General features: G+C 39.9%; 1 protein-coding gene across 4 annotated transcripts; it reads left to right on the forward strand.

Moving 5' to 3' along the window:
• The first annotated feature begins 6 nt into the window (after positions 1-6).
• On the forward strand, positions 7-12,133 carry SLC25A30 (solute carrier family 25 member 30). Of its 4 annotated transcripts, none has more exons than XM_017733598.1 (11): positions 7-84; positions 674-763; positions 2,760-2,838; positions 4,386-4,533; positions 5,157-5,251; positions 5,499-5,608; positions 6,823-6,918; positions 7,776-7,900; positions 8,412-8,550; positions 9,602-9,682; positions 10,464-12,133. In XM_017733598.1, exons 2-11 carry the CDS (start codon positions 743-745, stop codon positions 10,503-10,505), a joined length of 936 nt encoding a protein of 311 aa, XP_017589087.1. In that variant the 5' UTR covers positions 7-84; positions 674-742; the 3' UTR covers positions 10,506-12,133. The 4 variants fall into 4 exon arrangements, with proteins under 4 accessions (XP_017589087.1, XP_008631386.1, XP_017589089.1 ...); XM_008633164.2 differs by having other exon boundaries at positions 5,523-5,608; positions 10,464-10,825; XM_017733599.1 differs by having other exon boundaries at positions 52-97; positions 10,464-10,825.
• The last annotated feature ends 1,595 nt before the right edge of the window (positions 12,134-13,728 follow it).

Genomic DNA, 13,728 nt, shown 5'->3' on the forward strand with positions numbered 1-13,728 from the left:
GCCCCGCGTTCCCCAAAAGCCGTCGCGGCCGCGGAAAGCGGCGCTGGGGTTTGGGAGCGGTGGGATCGGCGCGGCGGGACGCGGGTAGGGCTCGGTGGTGAGTGGGGAGGTGGCGGCCGCTGCTGCTCTCAGGTCTTGCGGGGTGGGAGCCCATCTTTCATGCGTAGTTTATACAGTTGTTGTTGCCTTCCTAGACCCGAATCCGTTTTAAATAGTTAAAACCACTGTGAACTCGAGTATACTGTGTGCCTAATACACTAGCGATGTTTTTCACCAATATATGATTCGATGTGTGACTTTTCAAGCCTGTTCCCCATCAGGGAAATATCGGGCTGTTTAAGTGATTTGTTCTTTTATGGAACCTGGGCTTTTGGGTTTGCTTTGGTCACGCTGTGGTTAAAAGAAAGAAGAGTCTCTTCTGACCTCTGCAGAAAGTGCATAGACGAATCTCTGTAATAATTAAACCCAATGTCCTTTAAGGTCGAGCATCCCCTCCGTCATCACTGATGTTCAGGGTACAACAATGTATATTTTGTAAAGACAATATTTTTCTAGTAAAAGTGGAGACATCAACTTTTTCTATAATGATGGCTGGATTCTCTTTTTGACTAGTTTGCCACTTAGCTGACACAGAACTGTTCTGAGGAGACACTAACTATTTTTATTGATACAGGGAAGAAGTTCTGAGTAAGAAGCAAACCAAGAATTCAGAATATGAGCAGAAAATGAGACAGCTGAGATCATGGGGCGAAATTACTGGCTGGTGTGTCTTTTTGATTGTTTTGGGGTTTTTTTCTGAGAAAAACTCTCCCTCTTCGCTCTCATTTTTTCTTCTTCTTCTTCATACTTCTTTCTAAAGTATGGAAATCCAGAAGGAGGGCTGGAGATTAGAAGTGGAAAGATTCATACTGTTAGTTTGGCATACTGGCAGGAGATGAGACTTGAAAGCCTTTCAGATGTACAGACCTTGACTTTCACCTTGGGATCTGTCAAAGGAAGAGTGTGCTATAAAATTTTTGCATTAGGGTATCCTATGTATATACTGAAGCTTCAACTAATATTTGTAAATCTGTGTGCAAACTGAAAACTTCATTTGGCCATGTTCAGAATTACATAGAAAAAGCCTTCATTGCCTAGAGTGAAATATGAAACAAACAGGAAAATGATATATTTTAGTTTTATTACTGTTATGGTATTTGTGATAGATGAAAATTTGTTTTGATATGTTGGGGGGTCTTAACTGTCAGTTTTGATGAGTTTCTCAGGAGCAACAATCAGGTGTGTGGCTGATAGTGGGCAAACTGAGCTTAGCTTTGTCTCTGTTAATTAAATGATGCGCCATTAATCATGGCAGAACAGGATTATGAGGCACTTGGAGCTGGAACTGGCCTCCCTCTCATACAGTGTCATATCCATGTGGCTCTGCCTCATTTGTTGAAAAGCTGGCATGGTCTAAGCCTGTGTGCCCAGACCCTCTGTACTGCACTCTTTTTGGCAGTATAGTGGGGTGGCCTTAGTTGCCTTTTCCTTGGATTTTTTTGTTTTGCATGTTTTTTCTCCATCAATGGTGTTCTTTGCAGCAGTCTAAAAAGTAAATGGATTTCTGTGCATGTAGGTGTTGAGTATATGAAACTGTGATTTTTAGCTTCTTTTGTTTCCTTGTGTGTCAGAATATCAGGTAGCTTATCATGAAGTAAAGATGATAAAAAGAAAACTGGGGCTGCAGAAACTATTCAGCCCTGCTGAGTGTCTGCAACTCTGAAACTTCATTTAGGTGCTGGATTATTGGCATTTCTAGAGGAAATGACTGAAGAAGGTTCTCCTGTACAAAAGGCAGGGCTAAGTAACTGGTGTATTTGTGATATTTTCCAGTTGGGCACTCTGGGTGATTAAGCACAGGAGAATAACAGGGAGTGTAAGTGCCAAGTGAAGTACTTTCAAGTAAAATTTTCCCATAAAATTAATGGGCAAAAATAACTGTAGAATGCAATGTTTAGGGGGATGTTACAGAAAATGGGGAATGAAAAGTATTTATATTGTGAGGAAGGGGAAAAATAAGCTGTGGAGAGACCTGCTTGGTTTTGGGAAGGGCAATCTTGTATTGGCTGGATTAGTTTGGTTTTGAAGTTCTTACCTCTTTTCTAATATAATTGGATTACTTTAACATGCTGCAAAGCATATGCCATAGTTGATTATGAATTGTGGTTACTTTGTCAAATTCACTTAATTGACACAAGTTTCATGTAACATTCACAAGAATGAATATTGTGAACCCTGGTGGCAGAAATAAGTCTTAATGGAAGCAAAATGGTGTATGCACCCTTATTTTCTGTCCAAGTGTACCAGCGTAGCTCATGCTAATTAATGTCGGTAACTGGAAGAAAGGAAGTTTTGTAATGATTGTCCTAAAAGTTCCATTCAACTGCAGGATGTAGTCAAACTAGTTTAGCTTGGTGAAAATCCTTGGAGGTTATTCACTGCAGTGCTCCTTAAATTGTGCCTGGGAGACAAACTGCTTTAACCTTTCATGGTGAGGAGAGTGGTGGCCAAAATACATAGTGGACACTGATTTGAACCCAGATGCCTTTCTATGGTATTCCTGTCTTTCTTCTGATTGTCAAAGGTATTAAATATTTTTTTACCCTTAGCATGTTTGAAAGGCCCATTTTAAATGGACCAGGCACCAAGTTTTTCCTAGGTGTTAGCATGTATATATATGGCATGTACCTACATAAGTGTTAAATATTCCTTTTTCACAGAAAGAGGAACCAATAATGCCAGCACTGAACTGGAAGCCCTTTATCTATGGAGGTTTAGCATCAATCACTGCAGAATGTGGTAAGCATTTGCTTTAACTGTTGATGTGGTTTTCTTGACTTGGATAGTCTCTATGTAAAACAAGTTTGGTTCCATGCTGCCAGTGACACAGTAGTATATGGTGGTCTATTGCATAGAATTTTTTGTTTAATGCTGACTGAAGAGTTCCTCTGATCTCTGTTGCAATGTCAGAACACTTGTGTCTGTAAACTCTCATCCCTGGTGAGTCTTGCTTTTATACATATTTTGCCTTTGTGCTTTATTGTTTGTTGTTTGTTTGATGTGTTCCTAGACAGTGGTTGTAAGTAGATACAGTTTTTCTGCTTTGCTGCAGTAGACAAGTTAAGCTCTTAACATGTAAATTTTTCTCTTAGCTTTCCTGAGTCTCTATGTTGCAGTTTAAATTACCTTTTCTTGAGTGTCAGTGGCTGCTTAGATTTGAACACTTAATTTCAATAGTGAGCAGCACAGGATAATTGCTGTAGTGAGACAGTGCATCTGATGTTCTAGGCCTACTCTAAAGGCAACCCTAAAATATCAACATCCTTACAAAGTCGTATCTGAAATGCACGTACATGAAAATAAAGGAAATTTTCATTGAAGCAGAAGATGATTTGGCATGTGGTGGGCTTGCATGCAAGGTCTGTCTAGAAAAGTAGATGCAATGTAAAATTACACTTAAAACTACTATTTTGTTTTCATAGAATAGTTTGGGTAGGAAGGTCATCTGGTCCAACCCCCCTGCTTTGAGCAGGGACATCTTTAATTAAATCAGGTTGCTCAAAGCCTTGTCAAATCTGACTTTGAATGATTCCAGGGATGGGAAGGATTTCTAGATAGGAAACTTGTGCAAACTTGATTTTGAAACCTCTCTTATTTGACTTGACTGAATATGGCCAATAATGCCAAAAGCTTTGTAAGGAAGACAAACAATTTACGAAAGCTTTGCCTCACTTGAACAGGTGTAGTTAATCCTGACTGCTGTTAGTGCTTAGGTGAGTATGGGATGTTGAGGTCATCCTTTTCTTGGATGGATATGCTTTCTGAATCCTTTCATCAGGGGAGCATGGAGAGTATGAACTGAACATAACATAGCAGTGGGCTACAGGAAAGCAGTAACAGAAATAGGTACTGCTGCTACTGCTTTTTAAGATACTAGGCCAGAGTCTGTGTAGCAGGTCCTATAGAATTTATTTGCCTTCAATGACATCCTCTTTAAAGGTGTTGGCAGAATACACATGCAAACTCAGTACCTGAGTGGGATTGCAGAGTCCTGTTCAGTGTGGCTGATTATAACCAGGCAATGCCATGTTGCTTGAAAATACAGTGAATGTGAAATGTAAACACAGGAAGTAGTCAGGGCCTCTGACAGGCCTTTAGAAGAGCCAAGGTGATAGAAGGTGAATAAGTTCTTTAAAAGAGAGTCTTGGTAAGAAAGACTTCTTTCCTATGGGAGTGCTTTTATATGTTATGATATATAATAAATGTTCCTGGTTCTTGTATGATGTGCTCTGTTGTCTTTGATTAGGTAGGTACTTCATTAATTTTCTCACTCATTTTCCTTTAAGGTACTTTCCCCATTGATCTGACCAAAACACGTCTCCAGGTTCAAGGTCAAGTTAATGATGCCAAATACAAAGAGATCCGCTACCGTGGAATGGTGCATGCACTGGTCAGAATATGCAGAGAAGAAGGATTGAAAGCCTTATACTGTGGGTAAGATTAACTGGGCTGCAGCAATGGCTTATGAACAGTCTGTGGATAAGTATAAGCCCATTGTATGTGAATTTTTGGGTTTCAGGATTACAAGGTATTTGATTAGCCTTAATCTGGAAGTTGGAAGACCAAGCTTAGACACCTTCAGTGCTGCACACTGCAATAGCATTTCATGTTTAAAAAAAAACCCCATCAAACAACAAAACCTACTTGAAACAAAATAGCTAATCATAAGGTTATTCTCTACAGTGCTGCTATGGTTGTTCCGTCTCTCAGAATTAAAATTGAATTAACCTTTGTTTATAAATGAGCACGCTTTTCTTCAAAACATGCAGGATGGTGGAGGAATTACATTTCAGACATGCCTGCAAGCTATTTTATAGATCATAAGTTGAAGCATGGTCTAACAGTAATCCCTTCACAGTTCATTCATGTTCTTGCAGGCTCTATTTAAAAAAACCAAAACCTAAAAAGCTCTAAAGCTTGTTTTGTTCACAGTGAGTTTAAATTGTCGATTTAAATGAACAAACCTTTCTCTGCTAGATATTTCTGCACCAGGAAGAATTTTCTGATGAGTTTTTGAGATCTTGAGCATAAACATTATTGCTGGTTTTTTTTCACAGGATTGCACCTGCAATGCTACGGCAAGCTTCATATGGAACTCTAAAAATAGGCACTTACCAGAGCTTAAAAAGAATGTTTGTTGAGCATCCAGAAGGTGAGTGGTTATTTTCCATTTAATTGAGGACTGATTTGCTTGAAGCTGACTGTTTCCATTTGGTATCTTACTGTAGCATTTGAACAAGGCTACTGAGAAAACATTCCTTATACCAGTTACAACAAAGTGAGTCAGCAAGGATAACTCGTCAGAACGGGTTTTATGGCTTCTGTAACTGGCACTCTCAAGTTAAATGAGGGGAGGCATCATCCTGTCATAATGCATCTTATGCTTTGTAAATCTGCAGCTAAACTCTTTGTTTGTGAAATAGATGAAACCCTCATGATGAATGTTCTGTGTGGCATTCTTTCGGGAGTAATCTCGTCCTCTATTGCCAACCCTACAGATGTCTTAAAGGTAATTATGTAGAGCTTGTCTTTTTAGTTTTTGTTCTCTCCTGAAATAAAAACAGTCTCCTGATGAATATAGGATTGGTTTTGTAACCATATTTATTCTTATCTCTTAGCTTCTAAAAAATCAGTAACATCCTGAATTCTTGGAACCTCCTTCTGGTCCATACTAATTATTTGGAAGTACACATGAGGAAAGTGAAGGTTGGGGAGGCAGTTGGATCCACAGTTTTCTGAGTGTGGGGAGAGAATAACTTTCCTGCTGTAGTGTTTGTGTGGAAGCCACACTGCATATTTCATCTGTACTTCTTGGTAACACTATTACACTAGGATGTTTCTAGAGCTCAAAATAGGTGAAGATCAATTCAGAGGGAAGAGTTCCAGTGAATGCTACTTGTTGTACTGTATGATTCCTTAACACTGTAGAGAGGCTTTGCAAATCTGTGTTCCAAGGAAATGGCGTTCCAGCATCAGTCATTTAAAGTGAATTAGTGAAACAACCACCTCTTCAATCTTCAAGAATCTGTTAGCTTAATGATAGTAGGCTACTTGGAAGGGTTGATGGTATTAATCTTACAAAACTGGAGCTTGTGACTTACACAGCTGCTCCTAATGAAAAGGAAGTCAAGAAAACTGTTTTTCTGAAGCCACTAAAAAGCTTAATCCTTCATAGTGCTAGTGTGGTTATGTAGTGGCATTTCAAACATAAGCTTGTATTTCAAGTGTGGCTTCAATTAGTTACTTCCTAAAATTATGTCCCTGTGGCAAGTTGCTTGTTGACAACTTGTATTTGGAAGTTACCTTGGCAGGTTCCTAAGGATGTTCTTATAAATCTACAGGGTTGAAGATTCTGGTTCTCAGTGGCTGAAACATTAATCTTTTTAACCTTTCATGTCAACATGTTCCTGTGAGAGCACTGCAAAGAACGTCCTGCAGAACCCATCTGCCAGTCTTATCTAAATGGAGGAGTGTACCCAATACAGAAATAGAAGTGACTTAATGCAGCTAAGAATTGTACCACATACTTGTTCAAAATTAGCAGCTGCATTTGGATAGTTAAGGCAAAAAGATTGCACCATGGTTGTGATAATGTCAGCTCTTGCTTTGTATTCAAAGAGAAATTGACTTCACTACTTGCAGTTGTAACTTAGTAGTTTAATATAGTTTTATTATTTTATTGGTTGTATTTATGTTTTAATTGTATCTTCAAATGAATCTCAGATCAGAATGCAAGCCCAAGGTAATATGATTCAAGGAGGAATGATGGGTAACTTCATACAGATCTACCAAAAGGAAGGCACTAAAGGATTATGGAAGGCAAGTATTTTTTGGACTGTGTCTTACACTTCAACTACACTTCCTTGCTCAGAATTTCATGTATTCCTACAGTGTTCTCAGCTGAAATATGGAGGATGTAATGTCTGTCATTTGTCATGACTGCTTCACTGCTGGTGTCTCAGTGCTTTTTGGTGAAGTCTTGTGTGCATGGATTAGTTGCCACTTAGGAGAGGGAAGACAAATGTAGGCTTCAATTAGGGTGACTGTCTCTAGGAATAGTTCAACAACCCTTTGTTGAACCTCTCAATGGCATGACACCTCTCTAACTGTATGCTCTGTCTGTTTTAAAACATATCCTAAAGAACACTTGGAAGCAGAGGAGCTAAAGAGCATCCCCTCTAGCTCAGGAATTCTCTTACTCAGTCTTACAGGTTGTCTCTTGGGCCAGTTATAGTCAATGACTGTATAACAACTGAAGACCCAAAATGGACACTTGTTTTGAAACAGCTGGGAAATATGAATGCTTTTCTATTAGTGTGCTTTTCTCACAAAGTTTTCTGTTCATTCTTCTTACTTTCTCAGTTTTTCAGCTAGCAGCAAAGGAACACTGGTTTTGAGGTTTTAGCTGACTGTTGATGCAAGAATTGAGATGTTAAGCAGAGATAGAAAATAAAGGATCTGAAGTTGCCATTTTGTGTGGAGAAGTGATTTATCTGTTATTTTAAATTTGTGGTTTTGGAGCTCATACTTCTAAGACTTGTACTAATTAGCCTCACTTGAATTTGCAATGTTCTTAACGCATTTGTGGTGTTTTGCTTTGTATTATAAGAGCTTGGCTTTTCTAACAGTGCACAAAGGTTGACTTTAAACTTCAGCTATATCCTTTCTTTTGCCAGGGAGTATCATTGACAGCACAAAGGGCTGCTATTGTTGTTGGAGTGGAACTGCCAGTGTATGACCTTACTAAAAAGCACATAATTATGTCTGGATATATGGGAGATACAGTATATACTCACTTCCTGTAAGTTTGTTTAACTGGTTGTATAGCTCATGATTGGTTAGTTCTTGCAATAGGGGAGATGAGTATTTTGATTTTTCTATCATGTTAATATGTCTAGATGTAAATATACTTTTGATGTGTTTATAATTTTTAATGTAATATCTCAAATGGTAGCATGGAAGCTAATTTTACTTAGCATTTGGATTTAATGTTCTTTTGAAATATGGAAACTTGTTTTGTGGGTGGACTGAATCATTCAACTGTGCAAGTTAAGGTTAGATGAAAGTTAGTCAAATACTATCCCCAGGGGCACAAACATCTTTTCAAGCATACTGTATATAAGGGCTGTATAGCAAATCTTCAAAATTATGCGTTTATAGTAAATGAAAAGTAACTTTCTGCATCCATTAGCTGATTTAATTCTTTCTAAAAGCATTAAACAGTCATTATTATTGTGTGAATTTCCTGGGAAGGGGAAATTCTTGTGCATCTGTGTGTTAGATCAGATTTCATTAAACCCTTCTTTTATTAGTTCCAGTTTTCTTTGTGGGTTAGCTGGAGCCCTTGCATCCAACCCAGTTGATGTTGTAAGAACACGCATGATGAATCAGAAAAGCCAACAACATGGGGGACACTCAGTCTACAAGGGCACTTTGGATTGCTTGTTACAGGTAAGTAGTTCATGTATCATCACAAATGGAAACTGCTGCCACCAGCAGTGGTTTTGCTGTAGAGCCCAAAATTGTTCTGTTTTCCCTAAGAACTTAAATACGCTTTTTTCCATAACGCTCAAAAGGACTATGCTGTCAGTAATGCACTCGGTGTGAAAAGTATCAACTATCTTGACAGAAAGGCAGGAAGAAAGTTAGTGTCTCCTGCAGAACCTTGCTTCCTTTGGGGCCTTGGATGAGGAGAGGAAGGCTCTCAGCAGCACTCTATCTTGCTCAGCTTTATACTATGTCAGGCTGACAGGATATTATCATTTCATAGGTCAGTCCTTGAAGAACAAGATCGTCTGGAACAGATGGTTTTCTATGTTGCTTACTGCATAATGGAAAGGCTAGTGCAGCCAGAGGCAAGGTTAGCCTCTGATTTTGATTACTTTGATTTGATTTCTTAAGTCTCTAAATTTGGTATGAGGTGGGACCATGATGGCCTTTTACATGGAGAAGAATGGATAGTAAGCTATTGGTGTCCAACTGTTAACTGAGCAGTCCAAGTCACATTGTCCAGTGTAATTGTGAGGTCCATAAAGGAGACTGAAATATTTCAAGGGACTGCCTAATGTTAGCTACAGGTTTACATGCAGCAAATTTCAAGGGGCTGCCAAATGTGAACTGCAGGTTTACAGGCAGCACTTTGCAAGGCTTTTTTGGGGTTGTGTTTGGTTTTTTTGGTGTGGTGTTTTGGTTTGGTGGTTTTTTTTTTTTGGGGGGGGGGGGGGGGGGGCAAGTCCAGAAATGCAATTTGGATCAATCTATGTTGAGTACTGAGTGATACAGACTGCAGCTTTACCTGCCAGATAATGCTGCAGGCATTACTAATCTTGGTTTTATCTAGTGAAATGTGCTTTTTGTCCTGTCAGAAAATAAGATTAAATTAAGGTTACATGACTAAGCCACCCCCTTGTCTTGTTAGCAGAGATGCTGTCTGAATTTTTCACTAAAAAAGAATTATATAAGTGTATTCTTGTTATGTGGGTTTGTTTGGTTTTTTTCCTAGACATGGAAGAATGAAGGCTTTTTTGCTCTGTATAAAGGATTTTGGCCAAACTGGTTAAGACTTGGTCCTTGGAATATTATTGTATCCTTTCCACAGGTGTGCAAAGCTAAGTTAGCCATACAACAGCAAGTATTGTTTTTTACAGATTTACTCAGTGTGGGAAATGTCATATCAGCACAGATATTCCCTTTTTTTTTTATGAATGGAAAATTGTGCAGTTGACAGTTTTTGGGTTTTTTTTAGTCAACTGCTTCCAGTCAGATTGAATTTGTGATTCACACAGAGTGAATAAAAAAATATGATCTTGCAAAATAATTTTCTGTTCTTCCAATTTCATACCTGCCAATTTCCTTTGTTTTGAGCCTAGTTTTAAACAGAATTGACCAGGTGAGTTAGGAATGGTGGCTATTTCCAGAACTGGGGAAACTGTAAGCAGTTACTGATGCAATCTTTGTGTTTATCTTAGTCTCACAATTCTGGCTTTGTTTCAAGAGCCAGCTGATCAGAGCCTTGGGAAGTGGGTTGGTAGTAATTTTTTTTCAATAAGCAAACATTCTTTAGCCCATCACAGCTAAGTGAGTAAAGACTCTTAAGTGCTTTTGCAGCATTGTCCTGCCTCCTCAGTCCTGGGTTTAAGATCCTGAGGAAAAAAGGATAGGATAGTAAGTTGTATCACCAGCCTTAAAGCAAGTTTCATTGTTCTGCCTAGTATTGTGTAAAAAAAGTAGCCAACCTGCAGCATGGCATAGGAAGGAACAAGGAGTGGAACACAGTTTCACACAGATGCAGCTGACCTTTGGTAGTGAAGTGTCCAGTTTTCACTGCTTGAACAGGAAGCAGTTTTCCTTAACAACTGTGTCAGTTCTTTCTGACATATGAACAGCTGAAGAAATTGGATGCCTGACATGCTGAGCTGTGTACAGAATTCTGTTAATGTACTGTCTGAGCTATGTGCAATTTGTCTTGAGTACTTGCTCATTATTGTCTGAACTGCTGGCCAAAGGAAGAGGTCACTGCAAGACTGAGTGAGAAGAACCTGGAAGTGATTTCAAGGCAAACTGGCTCCTGTAACCATGGCTTGTGCACATGATTCAGTGGATGATGTGCACTGTTTTTCAGACTGAACCAAACATGGTGGAATACCTTCTGTCAACTGTTTCGATGTTCTTGAATGTAAGGATCTTTAATGCAACTTTGTGCATCTGAGTCTCAAAGCACAGTGTTATGTAAGAGTCAAAGAACAGGTTTTTTCTTCTGTATTTCCATATATTTCCATAAAGGAAGGAAAGAAAAAAGATTTCTGTAAAGGAAAAAATATTTTTGTAAGGGAAGATAAGCAGAACCACGGAGCTGGGCTTTTCCTGCTTTCAGAAATGTATACAATTTGATTGTAATAGCTTAAAGCTTCCAGTCAACTGGAAGTGTCACAAGACATCTTTGCCAGCTTTCAGGTTGGCAGAATAACTACTGCGGTATAAAATCTGCTTCTGGTTTTGAAGCTTTCCTGTGTTCTAAGTCCTGAGATGTCTGCATAATTTGCTGGGAATAATCCAGCTTCATTAGCAAGTGTGGTTGCTACAGTTGACAGCTTTGCATAGCTTAAAGAAAGTTGGGTTTTTTTTCTTCCAATGTATAATTCTTGATTTCAGCATAAGTGATTCTTCAACATATTCATATGTAAATTGCAAGTAGGAATGAAGTTCAAACAAGTTCATGCCCATCTGCTGATCTTGCAGAGAAACTTTCCATGCCTCTTCTGTCCTTGGGAAGAACTACTGGTTACTGGCTGTTAGGTGTCATCTGAAAGGTGCAAGTTTTACACTGAGCAGTCAGGCTCTGTCACATAGGTGCCTGTGTGACAAGAGCCAATGGTCCCAAAAGTGAATCTACTATAAATACTGATTTCCTTCTCTAAAAAGATACCCAAGGTCAGAACTAGTGAACACTTTCATATACCAAAGAGGCTCAAGTTGCTCTTAAATGCAAGGAAACACTTGATGTAGAAATCAAACACAGCTTCTATAAACGTTACCTTTAGGCTTAAAGGTATATCAAAACTTCAGGGCCATTAACTAAACAGTTACATCAAGATTATTATTAAGTGCTGCAGTTGAATTCCAGGAAAAAGGAATGTGTGAGATGCAAGTTGTAGGATGGATCCTCTGTGTTTACAGAGGGCAGCAAAGGAGGATGCATAGCTTTGGATTTTTGTGGCCTTGTGTTAATCTTTTACACATTTTTCATAGAATCATGCATTCCACTTAAAGGAGTTTCATTGTTATTTCAAAATTGCTATAATCACTTAGAATTAGTAATTTTTAGTTCACAAGTGGGTTTTTTAAATGCACAAGGCACTTTCTTTCCTAGGTACAATGTTTTCTATATATAGGGTTATGCTGAGGTGCAGCGTTTACCCTTACAACTGTTTCTGTGCTTTAATTAAAAAAAAAAATCTGTAAATACTTTTGTACACTATGTAAGCAAAGTATATGTTTTACATTTTCAAGCCTATTAAAAGTATTAAAATGTAAAGTGTGATGACTCTAGAATTGCTTTCAGTTTCTAATTTTCAAACAGTGGTGGGAAGTTTCAAATACTTCAAGGTGATTAACAAAGGAAAGCTGTTGCTGGCATTGAGCTGTCCCATGTTACTGGTTATTTGGCCAAGGCACACTAAAGTTGCTGTAGTTAAAAGCTTGTGTTTCTGTCACTTGTGGCGGAATAACAGGCACTGACCATAGGTTTTTGCTGTTCTTTGGCATATCTTAAACAGCAAGACTATTTTCCCTCTCTGTTACAGAAACTGCTTGGTCTGAAACAGATTAATCAGCTTAGTTTTGTGTAGCAACAGAGTAAGTTTCTCACACTTGTAACCAGAGTGGCTTTCTGGAGATCATGTGTGGTAGAACACATATGATGGACTAGCTCTGAGGGGGATGAGGAATCTGCCAGTTTGGAGTGATAGTAACTGCACTGTACCAGTGCTGGAGAGGGGTAGCTGGACAAGATGGACTGAAATTAACTGCTAAGCCCCAACGGCAACAAAATAGTGAAATAATAGTTCAGGACCTCAGTTGAGACTATTACAGTGAATACCTCCAGTTCTTTTCAACCTCTTTAATTCTGATGTGCTTTAGTTAGGATTTAGTGTGTAATGATAAAAGATTTAAGTTCACAAAAACTAAAAACAAACCAAAGATAATGGCCTCTGCTGCCTCAGGAATGAAAGCTCTGGGGAATGGAAGGACTGAGTCAGCTTCCAGACTGACTACTGCTGTCCCTGCGAGAGCCGTGGATGGGGTGGTCCCTGCCTGGGAGTGCAGCGGGGCTGCCTCTGCCTGGAGCTTCAGCCAGACCACGTGTGGGTCCTACACTTCGGCCACAACACTCCCTGCAGTGCTACCAGGGGCAGAGTGGCTGGAAAGTGACCCAGCAGCAAAGGACCTGGGGGTGCTGGTCAACAGTGTCTGAACATGAGCCAGCTGTACCCAGGTGGCCAAGAAGGCCAATGGCATCCTGGCCTGTATCAGCAATAGAGTGGCCAGCAGGAGCAGGGCAGGGATTGTGCCCCTGTACTTGGCACTGGTGAAGCTGCACTTCAAGTGCTATGTCCAGCTCTGGACCCCACACTTCGGGAAGGATATTGAGGTGCTGGAACGTGTCCAGGAAAGGGCAATGGATCTGGTGAAGGGTCTGGAGCACAAGTCCTATGAGGAGGGGCAGCTGAGGGAGCTGGGGTTGTTCAGCCTGGAGAAAAGTGGCTCAGGGTAGACATTATCATTTCTAAAACTGCCTGAAAGGAGGGTGTGGCCAGCTGGGGTCGGTCTCTTCTCCCTGGAAACCAGCACCAGGATGAGAGGACAAAGCCTCAAGCTGTACCAGGGGAGGTTCAGGTTGGACATAAGGGGAAATGTCCTCTCAGAAAGGGTCACTGGACAGTGGAATGGGCTGCGCAGGGAGGTGGTGGAGTCACTGTCCCTGGAGGTGTTTAAGGAAAGACTGGACGTGGCACTCAGTGTGGTGGTCTAGCTGACATAGTGGTGTTGGGTCACAGGTTGGACTCGACGATCCGAGGTCTTTTCCAAGCGAGTCTGTGATCCTGTGGATCCCCTGGGGACGCGGGGGCG

This window comes from Corvus brachyrhynchos, unplaced genomic scaffold, assembly GCF_000691975.1.
Source record: "Corvus brachyrhynchos isolate BGI_N302 unplaced genomic scaffold, ASM69197v1 scaffold202, whole genome shotgun sequence".
In the NCBI taxonomy this organism is placed as follows: Eukaryota; Metazoa; Chordata; class Aves; order Passeriformes; family Corvidae; genus Corvus; species Corvus brachyrhynchos.